General features: G+C 41.5%; 1 protein-coding gene across 1 annotated transcript in view; it reads right to left on the reverse strand.

Moving 5' to 3' along the window:
- The window catches only part of chaf1a.L (chromatin assembly factor 1 subunit A L homeolog), a 51,658-nt gene that overhangs the window by 3,938 nt on the left and 26,288 nt on the right, over positions 1-21,432 (reverse strand). Inside the window, 11 exon segments of the mRNA NM_001088627.1 lie at positions 7,654-8,123; positions 8,384-8,633; positions 10,353-10,448; positions 10,764-10,844; positions 11,089-11,308; positions 13,312-13,523; positions 13,684-13,754; positions 15,287-15,387; positions 15,813-15,906; positions 15,909-15,960; positions 15,962-16,027. Coding sequence (NP_001082096.1) covers positions 7,654-8,123; positions 8,384-8,633; positions 10,353-10,448; positions 10,764-10,844; positions 11,089-11,308; positions 13,312-13,523; positions 13,684-13,754; positions 15,287-15,387; positions 15,813-15,906; positions 15,909-15,960; positions 15,962-16,027 — 1,713 coding nt within the window.

Below are 21,432 nucleotides of genomic sequence, written 5' to 3' on the forward strand. Positions count from 1 at the left end.
ATAGCAAACATCCTGCTTGGGAGCTACTCTCATGTCTATGTGGGACCACGTTTAGCAAAGTAAACTGTTTCTGAATTCATTTTGAACTCTACAATACTGAAATCTTTACCAACCTTCAGGAAACTGGCTTTTTGGAAGGGTTACAGGGGTCTGAGGTAAATCATTGCCTTTCATTGTAATTAATGCACGTGGGGATAAAGTTCCCACTGCTTCTCACTGTATATAATGGATTTGTGGTGCCACTATTCTGTCTCGCTGTATTTAATGAATTTGCGCTACCACTACTGTGCAAATTGTGTATATATATCTAAATAATACACAAAAGCCATGAATATCCTGTACATTATATCCTTATAATACACAAAAGCCATGAATATCCTGTAAATTATATCCTTATAAACGGTGAGTTCTGATGTCATCAGTTATAAATGGTGAGTTCTGATGTCATTTCTGTCACATGACTCACTGAAACTGGTGTATTATAATAAATAAAGTACCCCCAGTTGCAAAATATGAGGATATTAGAAGTTACCTCGGAGTTTCATGACCTGTATAAAAACACTCGGCCTTCGGCCTCGTGTTTTTATATGGTCATGAAACTCCTCGGTAACTTATAATATCCTTATATTTTACAAGAGGGGGTACTTTATTCACTATATAATCTACAGACCAGCTAATTCCCTATGGGCCAGACTGTAAATGATATCCTTATAAACGGCGCGTTCTTGCGTCAGAACGCGCCGTTTATATCTTAAAGAGACAGCAATCGTTACTGGCGTGCTGTCCCTGAAGCTTCTCCTCCAGCCTCGCATCACACTCCCCCCCCCCCCTTCCTTCAAACAGTCGCTACTCCTTCACTCCGGCTGCAACCTTCCCTCTTACTGCCTCCCAGGTCTTGCACCCTCTACCGATGCTTCCTCAGAGTCTCTCTTCCGCTCCCCCCTCCCATTTCCTGTCACGCTCCCTCTGTGTCTCTCTCCCTCTTCTGCCCCCCCCCCCTTAATCTCCGGTTACACTGGCAGAGTCTCTCTCTGTCTTTCAACCCCCCACCTCATCTACGGCATTGAAACTACAGTTCATGTCAAATCTGGAAAACAAATGGTCTGGTTCTAAGGAGAGCACAGATTTATAGGTGGTTACTATATCTTGAAGCATGGAAAGGCTAGAAGCTAGGTAATCTGCCATGATATTGCTCACGTGCTCAACCCCCACTATCACAGAACATTAACTTTTGGGAGCCCATTGAGTTTGAGAGCCGCTTCCTCTTTGCAGTTGCAATTTTTTAAAAATTCATGCAGCGATGCAAAATATACAGGTGATCCTCGATCTCTCTCCCTCCATCGCCTGTCACTCTCCCTCTGTTCCTCCCACTTCACTCTGGTTTTGTTCTAGCGGTCGTTCCCCACCTCCATCTATAAATCTCCGGTCAACAAGTTTCTTGCTCACTCTGTCCTACCGGCCCAAAGTCCCTCTGCCTCTCCAACTCCCACATTCACCATCAATCTCCTGTCTGTATTGCTCACACTGCTGCTTTAACCCTTTGTTCTTCTGTGCCCGTGCACTTTCCACCCCCTCTTTTCCCTTTCCTCCACTGCAACAACCTGCAGAAATATAGCATAGTCAGCATGCCACAGTCACTCATATCAAAGGAGGACAAAAATGCAGCTACAACACAGGTACAGGGACTGTGTAAAGCATAGGGGAATGGAACGGAAATAAACTGAAGTGTGCATAGATTATGAGTAGATTATAATGAATAATGCACCCACTACCAAAATGTATAAAGATATTTGTAGTCACCTCGTCTGCAGCCTCGTGCTTTTATATGGTCACGTAACTCCTCTGTGACTTGTAATATCTTTATAAATTACGGTAGGGGGTGCATTATCCACTATAGCAGTGATCCCCAACCAGTAGCTCGTGAGCAACATGTTGCTCTCCAACCCCTTGGATGTTGCTCCCAGTGGCCTCAATCAGGAGTTTATTTTTGAATTCCAGGCTTGGAGGCAAGTTTTGGCTGTATAAAAACCAGGTGTACTGTCAAACAGAGCCTCAATGCTCACATAGGGGCTACCAAATGGGCAATTACAGACCTTTGTTGGTACCCCAAGAACATTTTTCATGCTTGTGTTGCTCCCCAACTCCTTTTACTTCTGAATGTTGCTCACGGGTTCAAAAGGTTGGGGATCCCTGCACTATAGAATACACAAAAGCCATGAATATCCTGTAAATTATATCCTTATAAACGGTGAGTTCTTATGTCATCAGTTATAATCGGTGAGTTCTGCTGTCATTTCTGTCACATGACTCAATGAAACTGGTGTATTATAATATATAAAGTACCCCCAGTTGCAAAATATGAGGATATTAGAAGTTACCTCAGCATTCCACGACCTGTATAAAAACAGACCTTTGGCCCCGTGTTTTTATATGGTCATGAAACTCCTCGGTAACTTATAATATCTTTATAATTTACAAAAGGGGGTACTTTATTCACTATATAAACTGTGCTTAGTGAGGTCATCAGTTATAGTTGGAGCTTACTGATGTAATTTCGGTCACATGACTCACTGAAACTTGTGTTTTTTAATAAAGTACCCCCTGTTGCAATATACGAGGATATTAGTCACCATGAGTTCCATGACCTGTATAAAAACACTTGGCCTTCATGGAACTCCGCTGTAACTTATAATATCTTATTTTACAAGAGTGGGTAAATTAAGGAATTTATTTTCACTTCCCTATCAGAGCAAACTGTAAACGATATCCCTATAAACGACACGTATCTGCGTCAGTACGCACCATTTATAAGACAGCACATGCCGCTGCTGCTCTCTTTCATCACCATGTCCACCCTCCAACACTTCTTTTCTTCACACTGCTGCTCACTTGCTCCCCTGTCTGATTCCCTTTCAGACATCCATAACGGTTTCCTTAGGTTTCGCTGCCCTTTCCTCTCTGGTTCAGCTCCCCCTCTATCTCAGGTATCACTCCCCGTCAAGAGTGTAAATCTACGGTAGGCTTACCATCCATCTCCGAAGCCGTGATCTACCCCCTTTCAGAGCTGCTGTCCCATGCCAAATTGTCCCCATTAGCAGGCCCGTGTGGTAAAAAGGCCCTCCATGTATCCCCTGGATCGCCGGGCATTCAGGCAGCTTAGCAGGTCCTTCGCACAGAAGGCTTCACTATGCAAATCGGCCAATCAGGGAGCCAAGAACAGCACCACAGTCAATTATCCGCAAACCCTGAAGTGCCTCCCTCATTGGCCATTTTGTAAGGTGAAGTACTCTGTCCCAAAGGATTGACATTTTATTCACTCATCACATCTGCAGAGTTTGTCTCCCGTAATCCAATACTCCCTCCTGCTGCACAGAACTATTTCAGCTGCAGAGGGAGGAAAGAAATGCAGCAAGACAGCAGCAATGCTCTCTGAGCAGGCCAACAAAAGCGCCAGTTCTGCTCATATATTTAAGTGTGCTGGCATGAGAGAATTCCATGAAGTGTTACAGGGATCAAAGTGATAGACTCAGACCATAGAGTGCTGGGGCAGAAAACCTGGCTGGCATCTTCCCTCACCTCCCGCATCAGCAGAGTTTCATAAAGTAAGACGCTACACAGAAAGTGTGTATTATAATGCATAATGTACTCCCAACTTAAATTTATAAAGATATTAGTAGTCATCTTGGCCTGTGGCCTCTTAAATTTATATGATCACATAACTCCTTGGTGACCAATATCTTTATAAGTGACCGTAGGGAGTTCAAGATATACATGACATTTGCAGAGAACTGGAAGATGCACCACACATAAAAGATGCAGAGGACATTTGCATTCACCAAGCAACATTTGCACACAACACTGCTTTCTCACTACGTTATAACCCTGCCCCCTCTCTAAGGAATGTGAAGCAAGATGACAGGACAATGTTTTAGTGCATGGAGGACTGGGCAGAGGAACACTTTTGTTAATTTTAAAATATGGATAACACTGCTAAAAATGGCCAGTCTGTTTCTAATCTTATCTCCAGGATACCCTGCTGGACTGCACCCCAAGTCAGCAAGAAAACTACCTAGCCCCCTCCCCCCAAAGAAGACAAATAAAAGTGGGGTAAACGTACACAACACTGTAAAAGGTTAAACAGATGAATAGGGGGAAAAAGTGGACACAATAGATCACAGTAGTTTGAGACTAAAGGTCCCCATAGACGCAAGGATTTTTCATGGTGACCGATCGATTTCAGTACAATCCGACCAATCCGTCAAATTATCGTGAGGTTAGCGGGAATCTAATGATTGTGCATTTTCCGATTTTTTTGTCCGACATCTTGTCAGAAAACTGATCGGCCAGGTTAAAAAAAATTTATCGGTCCCAGTGCAATCTATGTTTGCAGGGCCAAGCAGGCAGCTACCCTCAGTTTTCCTGCAATATCACTTGAAATGGTCTTTTTAGTTGGACAAATCGTACACTTAAACGATCGTTTCGAGATAATTGTGGTCTCACGATAACGAAAAGATCTTTTAAAAATCTTTACATCTATGGCCATCTTAACAGCTCTCATATTATCACTAAAGTTATGCAGATTGCATGGGGTACATTATCCTATATAAGGATATAGGAAATCACCTATGAGTTCCATAATCTTTTTAAAAGCATGCTTCCTTTGTAGTAAAGGCAGTATTGCCAGTTTACCAGCAGTGCTATTAGACCATCCAGTTACTACAGGGTATGGCACATATTGCAGATTAAAAGCTTCTCTCTGCCTCTGGATTTTAAGAAGAACTCAGGCCAAAGCTGTGCCTATCCGTGCAGCTAGAGGAAGCCACGGATTAGAGCAAATCTGTTTCTCCCCCTAATCAAAGTCCATGGGAAAAATTATCTACTATGCAATATGTGCCCTTGTCCTAAGGTTCTCAGCCTGCATTTTTTTTTTTTTTTTTTTTTTTTTTTTTTTGAGGCCGAGAATGGAGGAAATGCTCCATACCCCATCTCCATACAACTGAACAGTGGTAGAGCAGCGGTCGGTACAAAACTATGGAAGCCGGCTTTTTTTGGCCGCCCCCGCTGCATGTGACAACAAAACAAAAAAAATAGGATTCCCAGATATTTAGATTTGAAGCATCCCCATTCATTTGCCACATATCTGAGAAGTTCATGCAACAATCACCATGGATACAGTTATTGGGACACATACAGTCACATGAAAGCATTTGGGAACCGCTCTCAGCCTACATAAAAATGTACTCCACTTACAACAAAAAAACAACAGTGGTATTTCTTTCATTTCACAGGAACATCTGTGTACTGGGGTGTTTTCTGAACAAAGATTTATGTGAAGCATTATTCAGTTGTATGTAATTAAATCAAATGTGAGAAACTGGCTGTGCAAAAATTTGAGTACCCTTATAATTTTGCGAATTTGAATGCATGTAACTGCTCAATACCGACTACTGGCAACACCTAATTGGTTGGATTAGCTTGTTAAAGGAACAGTAACACCAAAAAATGTAAGTGTTTTAAAGTAACGAAAATATCACATACTGTTGTTCTGGACTGGTAAATCTGATCTGTTTGCTTCAAAAACACTACAATAGTTCATATAAACAAGCTGCTGTGGAGCAACGGCGGTCGGTGTTTCTGGGACGAAAACTAGAGCGGCGGGGAGATTTTCCCCGTTTGGATGCTCTATTGTTCGTGCTACGAAAAAAAATCGACCTCTTCTTGCTGTATATGAAGAGCGGGACTTGGACTGTTGGATAAAAGTGCTCTTCCCTCCCGTTGCCTGGGAAATTATCTTTTCCAACTCCTCACCGAATAATTTGCTGCCCTTAAATGGAAGAGATGTAAGGGACTTTTTTGAGCCGAGATCTGCTAACCAATTCTTCAGCCACTGCATCTCCAGGCAGCTACAGCTAAGGATGAAGTTGGGCAGTGTCCAGGATAGCCTCACTTAGATAGCAGTTGGCTTCTGACCACTGTTCGGCAATATGTAGGAGCTCTGGGTGTACCATCTTGGAGCCCAGTAGTACTGCTTACACAGGCTGCTGCTAAGGCAGGTCTGAGTGCGCACCCGGATGCTGAAAAAATTGCTTAGTCCTCCTTCTAGTCGTTTATCTGTAGGATCTTTGAAGGCTGCCAAGTCAGTAACTGGTAATGTGATAATCTGGAAACAGGAGCATCTACTACTTGTGGTGTACTCCACTTATCCACCACTTCCTTTAGGAATGGGTAGGACTGAGAATTTAGGGGGATGGCTGGAACTTCCTCTTGTTGCATTCCATTGTCCTGTACTAGCAATTGTTTGTGTGATGGAAAATAGGAGTTAGTGTTCTTTTGTCGTTTGAAGGGCCCTTTAGAGTGGTCTCTTTTACCGGGAAGGAGAGCAGCCCTGCGCAGATCACAGGGCTTGCGGTGGGAGATTGGGAGGGAAGGTAACCCTGAGCAGGTAGCAGTGGCAGGTGTACACGACCCGGAGGAGGCGGCATGTCTCGCGGCAATGCACACAGCATTAGGAAGAACGGAGAATGCAGAAGGCTGTACTTACTTTTGCCACCAGACACTCTACCGGCCAGAGCACCTGTCCCTCAATCGGGGCCAGGGATTTCTCTGGGTGGTTTCTTGCCCTTCAGGGCTGTCTGTGTGGCTGTAGTACACCAGACCATGGTCTCACCACTATTTGCTAACTGGTGCTTTCCTTGCGTTGGGTCTCCTAGAGACCAGATCCAACCTACTGGGGAAAGGGCACTTAAACTGAGGAGGTAAGGCTAGTGCCAGAGGGTAAAGCAGCCTAGACACGCCTATTTTGATTACCTTAAGTGACCTGCCTCCTGGAGAGAGGAGCTTTACTACATCTGTCTCCTGTGTAACCCAGAGACGGCAGAGAAAGTGCTTTGCATGGTGGAAGAACACCACCATATTCCAAGAAAAACACCTGCTAACTACTGTCAAATTTGGTGGAAGTTCCATCATGCTGTGGTGCTGTGTGGCTGGTTCAGGGACTGGGGCCTTGTTAAAGTCGAGGGTCGGATGAATTTAACCCAATATTAACAAATTCTTCAGGATAATGTTCAAGCATTAGTCACAAAGTTGAAGTTACGCAGGGGTTGGATATTCAAACAAGACAATGACCCTAAACACACTTCGAAATCTACAAAGGCATTTATGCAGAGGGAGAAGTACAATATTCTGGAATTGCCATCACAGTCCCCCGACTTGAATATCATCAAAAATCTATGGGACGATTTGAAGCAGACTGTCCATGCTCAACAGCCATCAAATTTAACTCAACTGGAGAGATTTTGTATGGACGAATGGTCAAAAATACCACCATCCAGAATCCAGACACTCATCAAAGGCTATAGGAGGCGTCGCGGTTACGTTTGCAAAAGAAAGATCAACTAAGTATTGATGTAATATCTCTGTTGGGGTGCCCAAGTTTATGCACTTGTCTAATTTTGTTAGGATGCATATTACTACTGCTTCCATAAGGCATGTTATATATTAAAAGGAAGTTGCTACTTTGAAAGCTCAGCCAACGATAAACAAAACTCCAAAGAATTAAGAGGGTTCCCAAACTTTATCATATGACTAACACAAGGGTTACACGTACATTCACTCAAAGTTAAATGGTCATTGTGGTCTATATGGTTATCTCACCGTTTCAAGGTCCTTTGCTCTCTTCATGAACTTTGTGATTGGCATGCTCCCTGCAGACTTCCTCTTGCCAGACAAAGGCAGGGATTGTAATGATCCTCCATTTGCACCATTATCTTCCTTGGCTACAGAGTTAACTTGAGTGATATAAGTCCACTGGCAGGGTACAGGAAGATTGTCTTGTTGAAGGCCCTTTAAGACATCAGAATGCACATACCAACACATACGGTGGTCTGGGCGCTTTTCATACACTGAGTTTTCTGAGATTAATCGCTTCAAGCGAGCTTTAGAAGGGACTATAATATTGCTTGGTGTTTGCGGTGTGACGTTGGGGCTGGTGGACTCATTACCTGCAGCATCACTTGCATTATCCTCCAAGAATAGGCCCCGGCGACAGTACTCCTGAAATTCTTGTATCATTATCTTACTTCCATTGACATTCCCATGAAGTAGAGGAACAAGTTTGGAGAGTACTAAAGATAAGAGAGTTTAAGTTAGGCCAAGTACAGACAGGTTATTTTATGCAATTCTATAATTTTCAAACCTACTGTATGATTAGTTCTGAGGTATATATTTCTAACAAAACTAGTGTGATTCACCGGGTGGACGTTTAAAACAGTCTGTTGACCTTCCACTGGTAACAAATTGCCACACAGTGCAGAAAATATAGGTGGACCAGAGCAGTTTGATTATCTATATTGCAAAATCAATATAAAGAAACTGCATGTCATACTTTGCCTGTCCTTAAGGCTTTGAGCAGAGCTGATCTCTTGAGCAAGCTCTTCATCAACTGCAGGTGACTCCAGAATACAGGCAGAAAATTTTTGCAGAAGACTAATCTCTGAAGCTTTACTGTCCCACCACACACAACCAATCACTACAGGCTGCATTGCACGGATCTTCTTGCCGTTTGTTTGCAACTCATACCACTCCTTAGCCTTCAGCTTCTGTCTAAATTTTTGGTTCTCTGGATCTGTACATTCCTGAAAAAAAAAAAAAAAAAAGGAAATTAGAATAAAAAGAAACTCATTAGAACACTCACAAAAGTGAATTTCATTGGACGATATTGAAGTCTTATTTGCACTTTCTAAAGCTCATAAACTCAAATTAAGAAAACTTGATATAATTACAACAAGGGTAGGAGAGACTATACAAAAACTTTATACAGATACCATACATTACTGTGGATTTGTTTTCAGTTCTGTTTGCGAGTTCTTATTACAGTTTATAAGCACACACGTGTGTTACGTTCTAGATTATAGTTACAGTTTTTGCTACTTTTTGCTCTCTCAAGATGGAAGCCTACATTTTTAGGGGGCTATTTATTAAAGGGATCCTGTCATCGAAAACATGTTTTTTTTCAAAACGCATCAGTTAATAGTGCTACTCCAGCAGAATTCTGCCCTGAAATCCATTTCTCAAAAGAGCAAACAGATTTTTTTATATTCAATTTTGAAATCTGACAAGTGGCTAGATATTTTGTCAATTTCCCAGCTGCCCCCATTCATGTGACTTGTGCCTGCACTTTAGGAGAGAAATGCTTTCTGGCAGGCTGATGTTTTTCCTGGGACATGGGTTTTTACTATTGAGTGCTGTTCTTAGATCTACTAGGCAGCTGTTATCTTGTGTTAGGGAGCTGCTATCTGGTTACCTTCCCATTGTTCTTTTGTTTGGCTGCTGGGGGGGAAAAGGGAGGGGGGTGATATCACTCTGACTTGCAGTACAGCAGTAAAGAGTGATTGAAGTTTATCAGAGCACAAGTCACATGACTTGGGGCAGCTGGGAAATTAACAATATGTCTAGCCCCATATCAGATTTCAAAATTGAATATAAAAAAAATCTGTTTGCTCTTCTGAGAAATGGATTTCTGTGCAGAATTCTGCTGGAGCAGCACTATTAGCAGATTCATTTTGAAAAAAAAAATGTTTTCCCATATTTAATGTGGTAAATATTTCAAGTGAATCAGAATTGTTCTAGTAAGACACAATTTGAGTAGGTCATTTATTCATATCCAAGAGTGTCTTCATCCACTAAGGAAATCAGATTCTTGCCCACAGCGAGTATTGTATAGGAATAAGAATATATGAACCCAATAGTGGGAAGATGATGGACCAACCACAGGAAACCCACACAAACAGATGAGACCAAAGATGCATTGCAGTTACTTGTGTTGCACAGCCACAACAAGGGTAACTTCTTTAAATCATGTCTGAGATAGATAGATAAAAAATTTCCAGCCCTGGAAATAGCTGGAATCTGAAAATACACCACCTAAAACCTGTCAACGTCATGAAGGAGTCAATGGCAGAGGTTCCTTGAACCATTTGAAGATGTTAATAGCCTGCATGATGTTAGGTTTTTTTTTTGTCTGAAAACTCGAATAATTCCAGTTTTCAGGTTTCGCAACTCGAACGTGAAGAAACATTCAAGTTTTTTCTTAAATAAGATACAGTTGTGTTCAGAGTTCATTCAAGGTATAAAACAACTCCAACATTCAAACTTTGATAAGTAACCCTCCAAGAGTTAGCAAGAGATTCTCAGTACCACCAAGGTATTTTTGGGATTTTATAGTTGCAACAAAACTATTGTATTCATAAAGAATATATAAAAAAAAACATTTTTACATTTTCTCTACCTGTGCAATATGAACAAGGCTTCTAGTTATCAAATATTTTAATCTGAGATCAGTCACACTTCATTACCTCATCAGATACCCCTTCATCATCAGATAAGTATCCATGAGGAACAAAGAAGCCATCATCATCTTCGTCATCTTCTTTGGGATCATCATCATTCTCCTAGACAAATGAAATATGGATCACAAGAAATAAACAGCTGCTAGAAGATCCCTGACAAATTTGACAGTCCTACAAATCTAGATCTATAAAAACTAGACAAACAGAATATTGAAAAAAAAGTAACATGAATGTCTGAGCAATGTTTTCCATTCAAATCTCTATCATGTCTCTATCTGAGGTGTTCCTTTTAACGTTTCCAAAAGAAAAAGAAAAAAAAATACTTGCATACACATGCAACTTTACCAAATACTGGACCATTTAAGGAGAATACTGTTTGAAAGGGTCCCTGTTAAATGGATCATAATTTCTCCTTACCCCCTCACTGTGTGACAGAGACTCCCCTGGCTCTTCCTCTTCCCACTCTTCATCACTGTCCACTTCATAGTCTAGCATGCCCTTTAAAAACAAAACAAAAATTTACTGGAGCCCAGAACAGATTCAAGGAGGCCGTCACATTAATTATTCGGTTTCCACTGTTATGCAATGCATAATCCACACACAGAGGCAGAACAAAATTAATACCCCATACATAATATTTGCGTACAAATATATCAATTAAACTTAGTATTAAAAAAAAAAAAAAAATTAAGTGATTCTCTCCTTCTGTTACGATCATCATTCAAACTTTTAGTGTACTCACTGTGTCCTGAGCCCATGGCTTTCGTGAGTTGATTACCCTGCTCCTTCTATTGCATGTGCCCCAGTAGGCAGGTCGGTGATTCTCACAAAACTGTAGTAATTTCATTCTCCCAAACTTTTTGCGCTCTGGTACACCAATGTCTTTTATGTGCCCTTCAAGCATGTTCGAACCTAGTACAGGATCCGACTCTCCCAGTACCTGTACATCATCCACCTCGAAGCTAGAAATACCACCACAAAAATCATACCAGAACGCAAGCCATACATAGACATACACCTAAAACAATAAACCAATGCACCTAAACGGACAATATATCAACCTAGGACTTCTGCTTTTAGTTTATTTCTAGAATTATTAGTGCTCAGTAGAATATATCAGTATAAATTATTCCATATGAATGGCACAACACAGGTTACATTTAGAGCATGAATTTAAAGGGACAGTGTATACCTAAAAACACCCTTGCTAAAAAGTAGCACATTACATAGGCTTTGCTTTGAAATTGGATTAGGTCTAAAGTTTGACTTTTTAAAAAACAAAAAAAAAAAACTATATATATATATATATATATATATATATCAGTCTCATGGGTGTCCGCACTCTTTTCTCCTGTTTTGCTGAGGTGCACGATCAAATGTTGTAATGTATATGATGAAGGGTCAGCACACTCATTTGTAGATCAAACGTGTTGAATAAAATCACGTTTGATTGATCTACAAATGAGTGTGCTGACCCTTCATCATATATATATATATATATATATATATATATATATATATATATATATATATATATATATATATATATATATATATATATATATATATATATATATATATATATATATATATATATATATATATATATATATATATATATATATATATTTTTTTTTTTTTTTTTTTTTGTCGTTATAAAGCATTAGTTTGAAACTTGGCCTATGTTCACTAAACTCACATTCCCTTTAGATAAAGTTGTTCAGAGCTCCCTACTTACCTTTAAACAAACAAACCTCTCCCTGCTCTGAGCAGCAGTAGCCTTTAAACAGTTCAACACTTCAGAAAGTTCTGACAATATTTGGCTAACATTATCATTAATTAAGTATTTCTAAGCATAGTCTGCATTGCTTTAAAACAAAAAGAGTATACACAGCAAAAACACTGATAACATATGCAAAAAGATACAAGATGTGGAATTGGGCAAAGTGAGAGCCTCTGATAAAGCTCAGAAAATTCCTCAGAAGGGAGTGACAAATGTGGGTTTTAGGACATAAAAAAAAAGGTCTATTGTTTATTCTTCCCCCCCCCCCTTTTTTTTTTTTTAACAAGCTCAAATAATTCATTTTCCATATGTAATAGTATAATAAAAGCGAAGTTATATTGTCATGAATGCAAATTTGTGAATTACTGCACATGGAAATTCAGACTTGGCTGGAGGAGGAGAGTGGACTACTTAAAGTTTTGCATATGTAGGAAGGGCGCAAGACAGACAAACCTATCTTAACAACATTTACATTTGCAAATTAACCATTTCACATTTTTAAAAGAATACCATTCAAAGATATTAATTACTTTGGAGGGAAAACATTTGCCCCATTCTTAGTGGATATCCATTGACATTGTGCATCTCTGGTAACCACAAAATAAGTAATAGGAGCATGTGATCTTCATTTTGCTAAAAGGGAAAATAAAGCTTAACAATAAAGTAGGCTAGAAATGCTAGAGGTGGTTTGTTGTTATGTGCCAGCCCAAGGCACCCACAACCTTTAACAGTGAAGATCAGTGCCTCTGAATATGCCCCCCAGTAGTCACATCACATGATCTGTGCTGCTTTGTATATATGTAGACAGACACATATACACAAGGATGATAAGTAATTAATCCAGATTCTCATATCGCAGCTCTGAAAGCAGTGCAATTAGCACCAGAATTAATAATCAGCCCTGTAGCATCAGCTTATATTATTGGCAAACTTAATTTGCTGCTTGATTTGAAACAACCCCTAAACTTAGCTTATCAACAGCTGACCAGAGCACACCGAGCATGTACAGTGTCAGACCAAGATGATGAGCTCCTGAGAATACTTTGAAGGTCTGGATCATTACTATTATAGAGATGCTGAACATTTAGGCTTTTGCATTAAGTTCACAATATAAAATATGGCATTAGCCATATTCATTTAATGTTTAAATTAAAGGAGAACTAAGCCGAAACTTGCACACACCTGTTAACAGTTGGCACTGTGGTCTGACCCATCTTGCGCGGTTTTCTCTTCTTGATTTCATCAAAGAAGTAAATCTTGGAATTTTGCTCCTGAAGGAACCTATCCAGCTCTTCAGATGCCTCTGGTTCAAAATCAATACGACACAGAGGTGCTAATGCCATACCCTTTTTAATCTCAAAAGGGGCAAATTTCCCACATGACCTAGAAAATGTCTGAAGTGGAGGGAGTGGGAGGAAAAAGAATTTCATGTGAAGGGGCAATAATGAATGCAAGCATTAATATGAAAGATTACAATGTAAAATTAATTAATTTAAGATGGCCAAATACTTCTTTGGTTTTTAAACTTTTCCATTCAGTCTGTTAAAAAGTTACCTTAGGAGCTTGTGGTGTTTTTGGTTTCTGGAAAAATCTAGTGATCTCTGCTTTCTCAGCCTTTACGCGCTAGAAAAAAAAAAAAATTACGATTTTAAACTTCTAAAACAGAAATTTAAAGTACAAAAAGTGAAGTGTCGGTAGTTGTTGAACAAAACCTTTACCCAAAGGTGGTCATACACTAAAAGATATGCTTGTTTGGCGAGGTTGCCAAACAAGCACACCTTTCACAGATATTCCCATTTAGGGTGGATATTAGGGTTTAATATGATCGTTCGCCCAAGGGCCAAACAATCTGATTACAATGGCAGGTATATGACCAGTCGGGAGTGAAGACCACATCAATAAGCCAATGCGTTCCCCAATCAGATGGAAAAATCAAATCTGCTGATCGACATTTTTTACCTTTTTATCTGTTGGATGGGCCTGTCAGTCTATGACTCCTGAAACCTGCCAGTTTATGGCCACCTTTAGATCTCAATCTGCCAAATTACTATGTGCAATTATAGAGGACTCTTAAAAGCTGAGGTACAAAGTACAAATTAAATTATAAAGACATCTAAACACTTATGTAAGCATGCAATACACAATAAAAACCTCTCCTTCCATCAACATGTAGAAATATATGTACTCTTTGCGTAGTTATGAGAAACCGTCACAGTGCCTGGGCACAGAAAAGCAAGTTCTGTTCTATTAAGTCACTTTAAATGAACAAGTAAATTATGTTTTAAAACGTATAAACTTGTACAACATTTGTAGCAATACAAAAGTATACAACTTTCACAATTAAATAGATTAAGTACCCCTCTTGTAAAAAGTAGCACCAAATGTTAATGGTGAAAGTAAAACCATGTCTTTTATGTACTTACATATGAAGAAAATGAAAGCGGCTCACATTTTGTCTCTAGTGGGCAGGAGGTCAAATTGCGACATACATACTATAGATGACCTGACTCTCAAATGGAAGGGCCCCATAGCAAACATTATTAACAAATAAGGGATAGTACAAATGCTAGCTTTGCTCCAGCAGCAGGGCAAATGTGAACATTCAAATGAGGTGCAACACAAACCAATACACTGCTTTAAACAGCAGCAGTACATCACTGGGAGCAAGGATGATCAAATCACAGGTAACGTGTGGGACATGGCACTGTTAAAACAAACGTTTGCTTCAGAAACACACGTATAGTTATATAAAAAACACACACACACACAATCTGATTACAATTACGACAATACCAGCCGACGGGACGAGGATCAAATCAACTAGCCAATGTGATCCTTGATGAGGTGGGAAAATTAAACCGGTCAGATCTGGACAATTTTTGGCCGGACATCAGTTTGGGAGGCCTGTCTGAGGACCCCATAAACTGGCATGGCAGAGAAACTGCTGAATCGGAAGCTTTATTCTGCCCGTGTGTGGCCAGCTTCATACTTTGAGCCATACTGTGAAGAAATGTTCGGGTATTTGACACTTGTTAGCATACAGAAAAAAAAAATCTATTTGACATATTCCAAACGGTACCAACAACCTAAGAGCAAGAATTAAATGCACATTCTGGATCTTTCATTCAAACTACCTTTTCTTCTTCTTTTAGTCGCTTTTCCTCTTCTTTTAGTCGCTTTTCCTCTTCTTTTTGTCGCTTTTCCTCTTCTTTTTGTCGCTTCTCCTCATCCTTTTTTCGTTTTTCTTCTTGCTTAGCCCTGAGTACACAAGAGGTGCAAAAGATAAGCAGCTTATATAACCAACACTTGTTTCTAAACCACAAGGCTGTGCTCCATTTTTACAAAACATTTTCATTCATAAGCATTTAATGCAATGCAATTTTTTCAGTTGAGATGGGTACACTAGTTTTAATAAAGGACACACTGAATTCAGGATTCTGCCAAATCCTGAGTGCCTGTTCAAAATCAAAGTTAACGTACACCAATTTATTTTTTGCACAGTTTGCATATGAAAATTAGGGCTTAATTAGATTCAATATTAAGCATATATCAAATTAGGGTTTGGATCAGATATACAGTATGAGAGAGTAAGAAAGTAGACTTTCCAGACTGTTCTTCACCTCATATGCTTTGAAGTCTAGTATCGACCCCAGTGCCAGATGATCTTTTGCTGTAATACTCACTCAAGGGCTTCAAGCTTCTCTCTTTTTTTCTCCTCCTTTAGTTTCATTTTTTCTGCCTTCTCTTTGTCTTCTCTCTCCTTTTTTTCCTTCTTATCTCTTTCCCGCTGCTCTCGCTCGTCTTCCCTCTTTTTCTTTGCAAGTTCTTTAACAGACCTTGCCTCTTTTTTAGCACGTTCTCGCTCTTCCTTTTCGGCTTGCCTCTTCTTGTCCTTATCCTGAGAATAATGAAATACAACAGCATGAAATCAGAACTGTTGTAATATTTTTCATAAGAGGCATATCAAAAACATATATGAACATAGATACAACCAATTTCAAAAGACTCAATAGCAAACTCTTTTATGGAGATTCCTGCTTTGCAAAGAATAAAATCCCAACCCAGTAGTATTCAATGGATAATTTTCTCTTGGATTATGAATACAGGTGAAGATTCCAGACTGACCCAAAACCACTGGGTAATTTCTATCTTGAACTAAAAATTTGAACTACAACAACCAGGTGGTAGATTGAGCAAGATATTAGAAAATGGGTAGAACCTAACAAACAGCCTTAAGGAGCAGGTAGCAAAGTTGCCAAGAATTAACTGACCCTTAAGCTGGCCGTTGACGCAAAGATCCGATCACACGAATCAAGGATTCGTACGATATTCGGACCGTGTGTGGAGAGTCCTGATTTTTCGTCCGGCGGAGATTGGTCGTTTGGTCGATCGGACAAGTTAGAAAATTTGTCGGCTGCGGGTAATATCTCAGAGTGTATTGCCGATCTTATGATTTTCAGAGGGAGACTGTCACTAGCTTTGTCGGACATAACTATCGTGCGATTGCTGTCAGGGGCAGAACATCGGCTGATCTGTTCTTACTACTTCTGAATGGTAAGACTTTGATCTTTATGGTTAGTGGCTGGTCGAGAGATGGGAAAGTCGGATCTTTGCGTCTGTGCCCATCTTAAAGGTGGTGGCAGATGGGGAGATTAGTAGAGAAGATTTGTCGCTGGGCAACTATTCTCCCTTCTACCACCACCCCTAGTCATGTAGATGCAAATTACGTAAAGATCCTTTATCCAGAAAACCTCAGGTCCCAAGCATTTGTGACAGGGTTCACAGCCTATAATAAGGACGTGTCGTGTTCTTAAAACAATTAAAAGAAAGATACCATCTCTACTCCACTTCCACCTAAGTGAAAGGCGGCTCAATGTGCTAGGGGACAGAATGAATAGTTTAGGCCAGGGCCAGACGATGGCAGATCTTGGCCTGCGTTTCTCCCCAGGCTGAGAATCAGCTGTGCTTCCGCTCCTGGTCCAACTGCACGCTGCGGATTTCAGTGCAGAAACAGCATTTTGTGCCGAAATCTGCCTGCAGTTAAAAGGCTAGAGGAGCAACAAGGCAGTGGATTCCACCTGCGGAGAATTAGCATTACTTAACATAGTCCAGCCCTAGCCTTAAACACTTTTCAAGCCTGTCAGCCAAACAGGAGGAGGTTGGTAAAATTACCACAGGGTAAAGAATTTAGATCTGAAACAGCCAAACCACAATTAATTTTCCAGGATTCTGAGATATCTTACATGGTACAAAGAGATGGTGAATTGCTAATGTGGTGCCATTTATAGGTATCTCGCTCACCTGAAAACTACAGGCCTGTTATTTTGACAAAAATGGACTTTGGAAAGTAATTAACAGAAGGTTTCCAATTAAATGAAGGAACATTGGCCTAACTCGCTGAAAGAGATTAGAAAGAGTGGTGGTAAATGGAACATTTTCTAATTGGACCAGTGTTGTTAGTGGAGTACAGCAGGGGTCTGTCCTTGGTCCTTTGCTTTTTAACTTGTTCATAGATTAACTTGAGGATGGCATTTTTAAGTACGGTTTCTGTTTTTGCTGTCAATACCAAGTTGTGCATGACTAACAAAAATGGTCTTCCATTAAATAAAATTTTTTGGAAAAATGGAAATATTAAACTTTGAGGATAGATGATACTAGAGGGCAAGCCTACCCCTTAAGGCTAAGGCCACACTAGGCGATAGCGCCACGATTTGACTCGCGGCGACTTTTCGCCGCGACTTTTAAGCCGCAATCGCTGGGGAAACTTTTGCGCTGGCGTCTATGGGGAATCGCGAAAAATCGCCAGCGTAAAAACACACGTGGCGATCTTTTTTCTATTGTCGCTCAAAATCGCCTAGCGAGGCAATTTCGAGCGACAGTAGAGAAAAGATCGCCGCGTGTGTTTTTACGCTGGCGATTTTTCGAGATTCCCCATAGACGCCAGCGCAAAAGTTTCCCCAGCGATTGCGGCTTAAAAGTCGCGGCGAGTCAAATCGCGGCGCTATCGCCTAGTGTGGCCTTAGCCTAAGCCTTGAGGAACTGAACTCTTATTTGAACCAGTTAAAATTATTCTTCATGGTGAGGTTGTGGAATACTTTGCTGGGTGATGTTGTAATGGCAAATTCTATGAATGCCTTTAAGAGTGGCTTGGGTGACTTTTTTTGAAGAATAATATTCAAGCTACAGTGTTCTTAACATCTGCAGCTAGTTTTAGGGGCAGATTTTTCAAGGATCAAAGTGAAAACAGGATTTTTTTTACTTGCCGTTAAATCTGTTTCTCTGTAGTCGATAAGGGGGACACAGGGAACGATGGGGTTAAGCTCCATCCTCCGGAGGCAGGACACTTGAATTATTTAAATTTAGTGAGCTTAACCCCTCCCACTGAACACAGTATTCAGTTTGTTCCAAAGCCGCTAACGGGAACTATATACATAACAAAAAAACTGGCAGAACAGAACCAGGGGAGAATTCAGTTTTGACTAAAAGTCATGGTCGACGGCTTGCCGACGGGCGGGAAGCCCTGTGTCCCCCTTATCGACTACAGAGAAACAGATTTAACGGTAAGTAAAAAAATCCTGTTTTCTCTGCCATCTCAAGGGGGACACAGGGAACGATGGGGACTTAAAGCAGTCCCAACACAACAGGGTGGGATCGAGCCTAGACCAGTAATGGTGGAATTACTTAATCACTGATTGTAACACCTTCCGTCCGAGAGAGGCCTCGGCCGAAGAAAAGGTGTCAACATTGTAAAATTTGGCAAAAGTACGAGTGGAAGACCAGGTAGCCGCCTTGCAAATCTGCTCTAGAGAGGCAGAGTTTCGCCACGCCCAGGAGGCCCCCACCGCTCTGGTAGAGTGGGCCCGGATGCCGTCTGGTGGGCTTCTCCCCTTTTCTCGATAGGCATGTTTGATAGTCTCTTTAATCCAACGAGAGATGGTCGTCTTAGATGCTGCTTGACCTTTGCGTGGGCCAGAAGGAAGAATGAACAGCGACTGGGACTTCCTGAATGGCTTGGACCATTCAATGTACCAACGTAGGGCTCTGACTACATCAAGGCTGTGTAACCGGCGTTCTTTGCTATTCTTAGGTACTGGATATAGAGAAGGTACTACTATTTCTTGATTGACGTGGAAAGATGAGACAACCTTGGGCAGAAAGGTTGGGACAGTTCGAAGTACGGCTTTATCCTTGTGAAAGATTAGAAAAGGTGGCTCGCAAGAGAGGGCGCTGAGCTCAGACACACTTCTAGTGGAAGCAATTGCAATAAGGAACACAACTTTCCAGATGACCCACGTATCAGAAATCGAGCTCGTTGGTTCGAAGGGGGGATTAAGTAGTGCCTCCAAGACCAAGTTTAGATCCCACCCCGCTACAGGTGGTTGGAATGGAGGAGCAATGTGAGCTACGCCTTGAAGGAATGGCATCCTCGTTAGCCAACCTATGCTGGAACAATACCGACAGGGCAGATACTTGGACCTTGAGAGAGCTAGTCTTCAGACCCATCTGGAATCCGTGTTGGAGGAACGACAGGACTCTAGGAATGTTGACATCAGTGAAGGGGAGTTCCGGAGGAACGGGTACAATTATTTCTGTTTTTGCCATCTTCCCTATGCATTGCAAGAAGGGTCTTGATTTGGCAGGATTTGACGGAACCCTGGACATAAAGAAGGTTCTGGGTGGAACAGATGTTAAATCGAGATGGTATCCCTCTGAAACGATTTCTTTCACCCAAGCATCTGATGAATGAGAGATCCATACCTCCCGGAATCATAGAAGCTTGCCTCCGATTCTTTCTAACGATTCCGGAGGGAGTGCCCCGTCAGGAGGACGCAGGCTTGTGAACCGAGGGCTTGTTGTTGTTCTTCCATGATAGACGACCTTTCTCGTTACCTTTGGAACGGAAGTGTGTGCGTTGAGGAGGGCTATGCCGCCGAGAGAAACGTCTGCTTTGGCCACGAAAAAATTTTCCTCGCCTATGAGCTGTGGAAGTGCGCCCTCTGGCTTGAGGGAGAAAGGTACTTTTACCTCCAGTAGCTTTGGAAATAATTTTCTCGAGTTCTTCCCAAATAGTTGTTGCCTTTTGAATGGGAGTGGGGTTAAAGCTTTTTTAGAACTTATATCAGCCGACCAGCTTTTGAGCCAGAGCGTTCTGCAAGCTGCTATGGATAGTGCCGAGGTGCGCGCGGTCAGTTGCGCGGCATCTACGGTGGAGTCGCATAAATAGCTTGATGCCTCTGCAATGGTCTGGGCGGAAGAAATGCTCATCCTGAGGAACACCTTCCTGAATGTCTCTGATAAGGGACTCTGACCATGCCAGTATGGCTCTGGACACCCAGGCTGACGCCAAACAAGGCCGTAGTGTAGATCTAGCTGAGGAAAAAATAGCTCTCAAAAAACCTTCCGATCTTCTATCTGAAGGATCTTTAAATGCTGCTGCGTCAGTGACAGGCAGTGTGGTGGATTTGGAAAGTCTAGAAACTGGTGCATCCACAGCCGGGGGGGTTTGACCACTTGTCGACCAATTCCTTAGGAAAAGGATAAGACCTGGTGAATTTCTTGGTAGACTGGAATTTACGCTCAGGAGTATTCCATTCGTCTTGGATAATACTAGTTAGCTGTTCATGGTCAGGGAAACCGGTTGACGACTTATGTTGTCTTTTGAAAAGCGAAGACGTTTCACCCTGCTTCTTAGACTTTTGGGACAGGTTTAGTACCTCAAGGACTCCCTTGATAATACTATCTATGTCGTGTGGCGTATCCTTATCCCTGCCTTCTTCCCTGTCATCTTCCTCAAAATCAGAAGACTCTTCTGAAGAGGGTAGCTCACCCTCTGATGACAATTGCTCTTCGGCCGTTTCATCGGAATGGGATTGAGGATTAGCTGCTTTAGGTTCCTCGCAGCGTTTTCTCTTACCACCCTTCTTAGGGTGAAGATGTGCCAGAGCCTTCCCTAAGGTATCAGCAATAGCTGGTAGACCCTGCAATGATGCAAGGGATTGGGAGAGATGGACCGCCCAAAGAGGGGGTGGTGGTTCAGCAGAGGGTCCAGTTGCCGGGTCTGGAGTAATGTCTGGCGATAAATTTTCAGCCTGTGGTTCTGAGTGACCCCCAGAAGCAGCAGCTGCCCCCTACAAGATAAGCAAAGAGGCTCCTTATGGCTCCCAGGTAACTTAATTTGGCACTTGGTGCAAGCCAGGTATCTCACCTCTGTTGTGGAGGGAGCCCTTCCCCCCCCCCACCCTTGTGAATGGCCCCCCTGTCCTACCGTCTGCCATTGCAGTGTCAGTGAGAGGGGTTGAGTCG

This window comes from Xenopus laevis, chromosome 1L (assembly GCF_017654675.1).
Source record: "Xenopus laevis strain J_2021 chromosome 1L, Xenopus_laevis_v10.1, whole genome shotgun sequence".
Taxonomy (NCBI): domain Eukaryota; kingdom Metazoa; phylum Chordata; class Amphibia; order Anura; family Pipidae; genus Xenopus; species Xenopus laevis.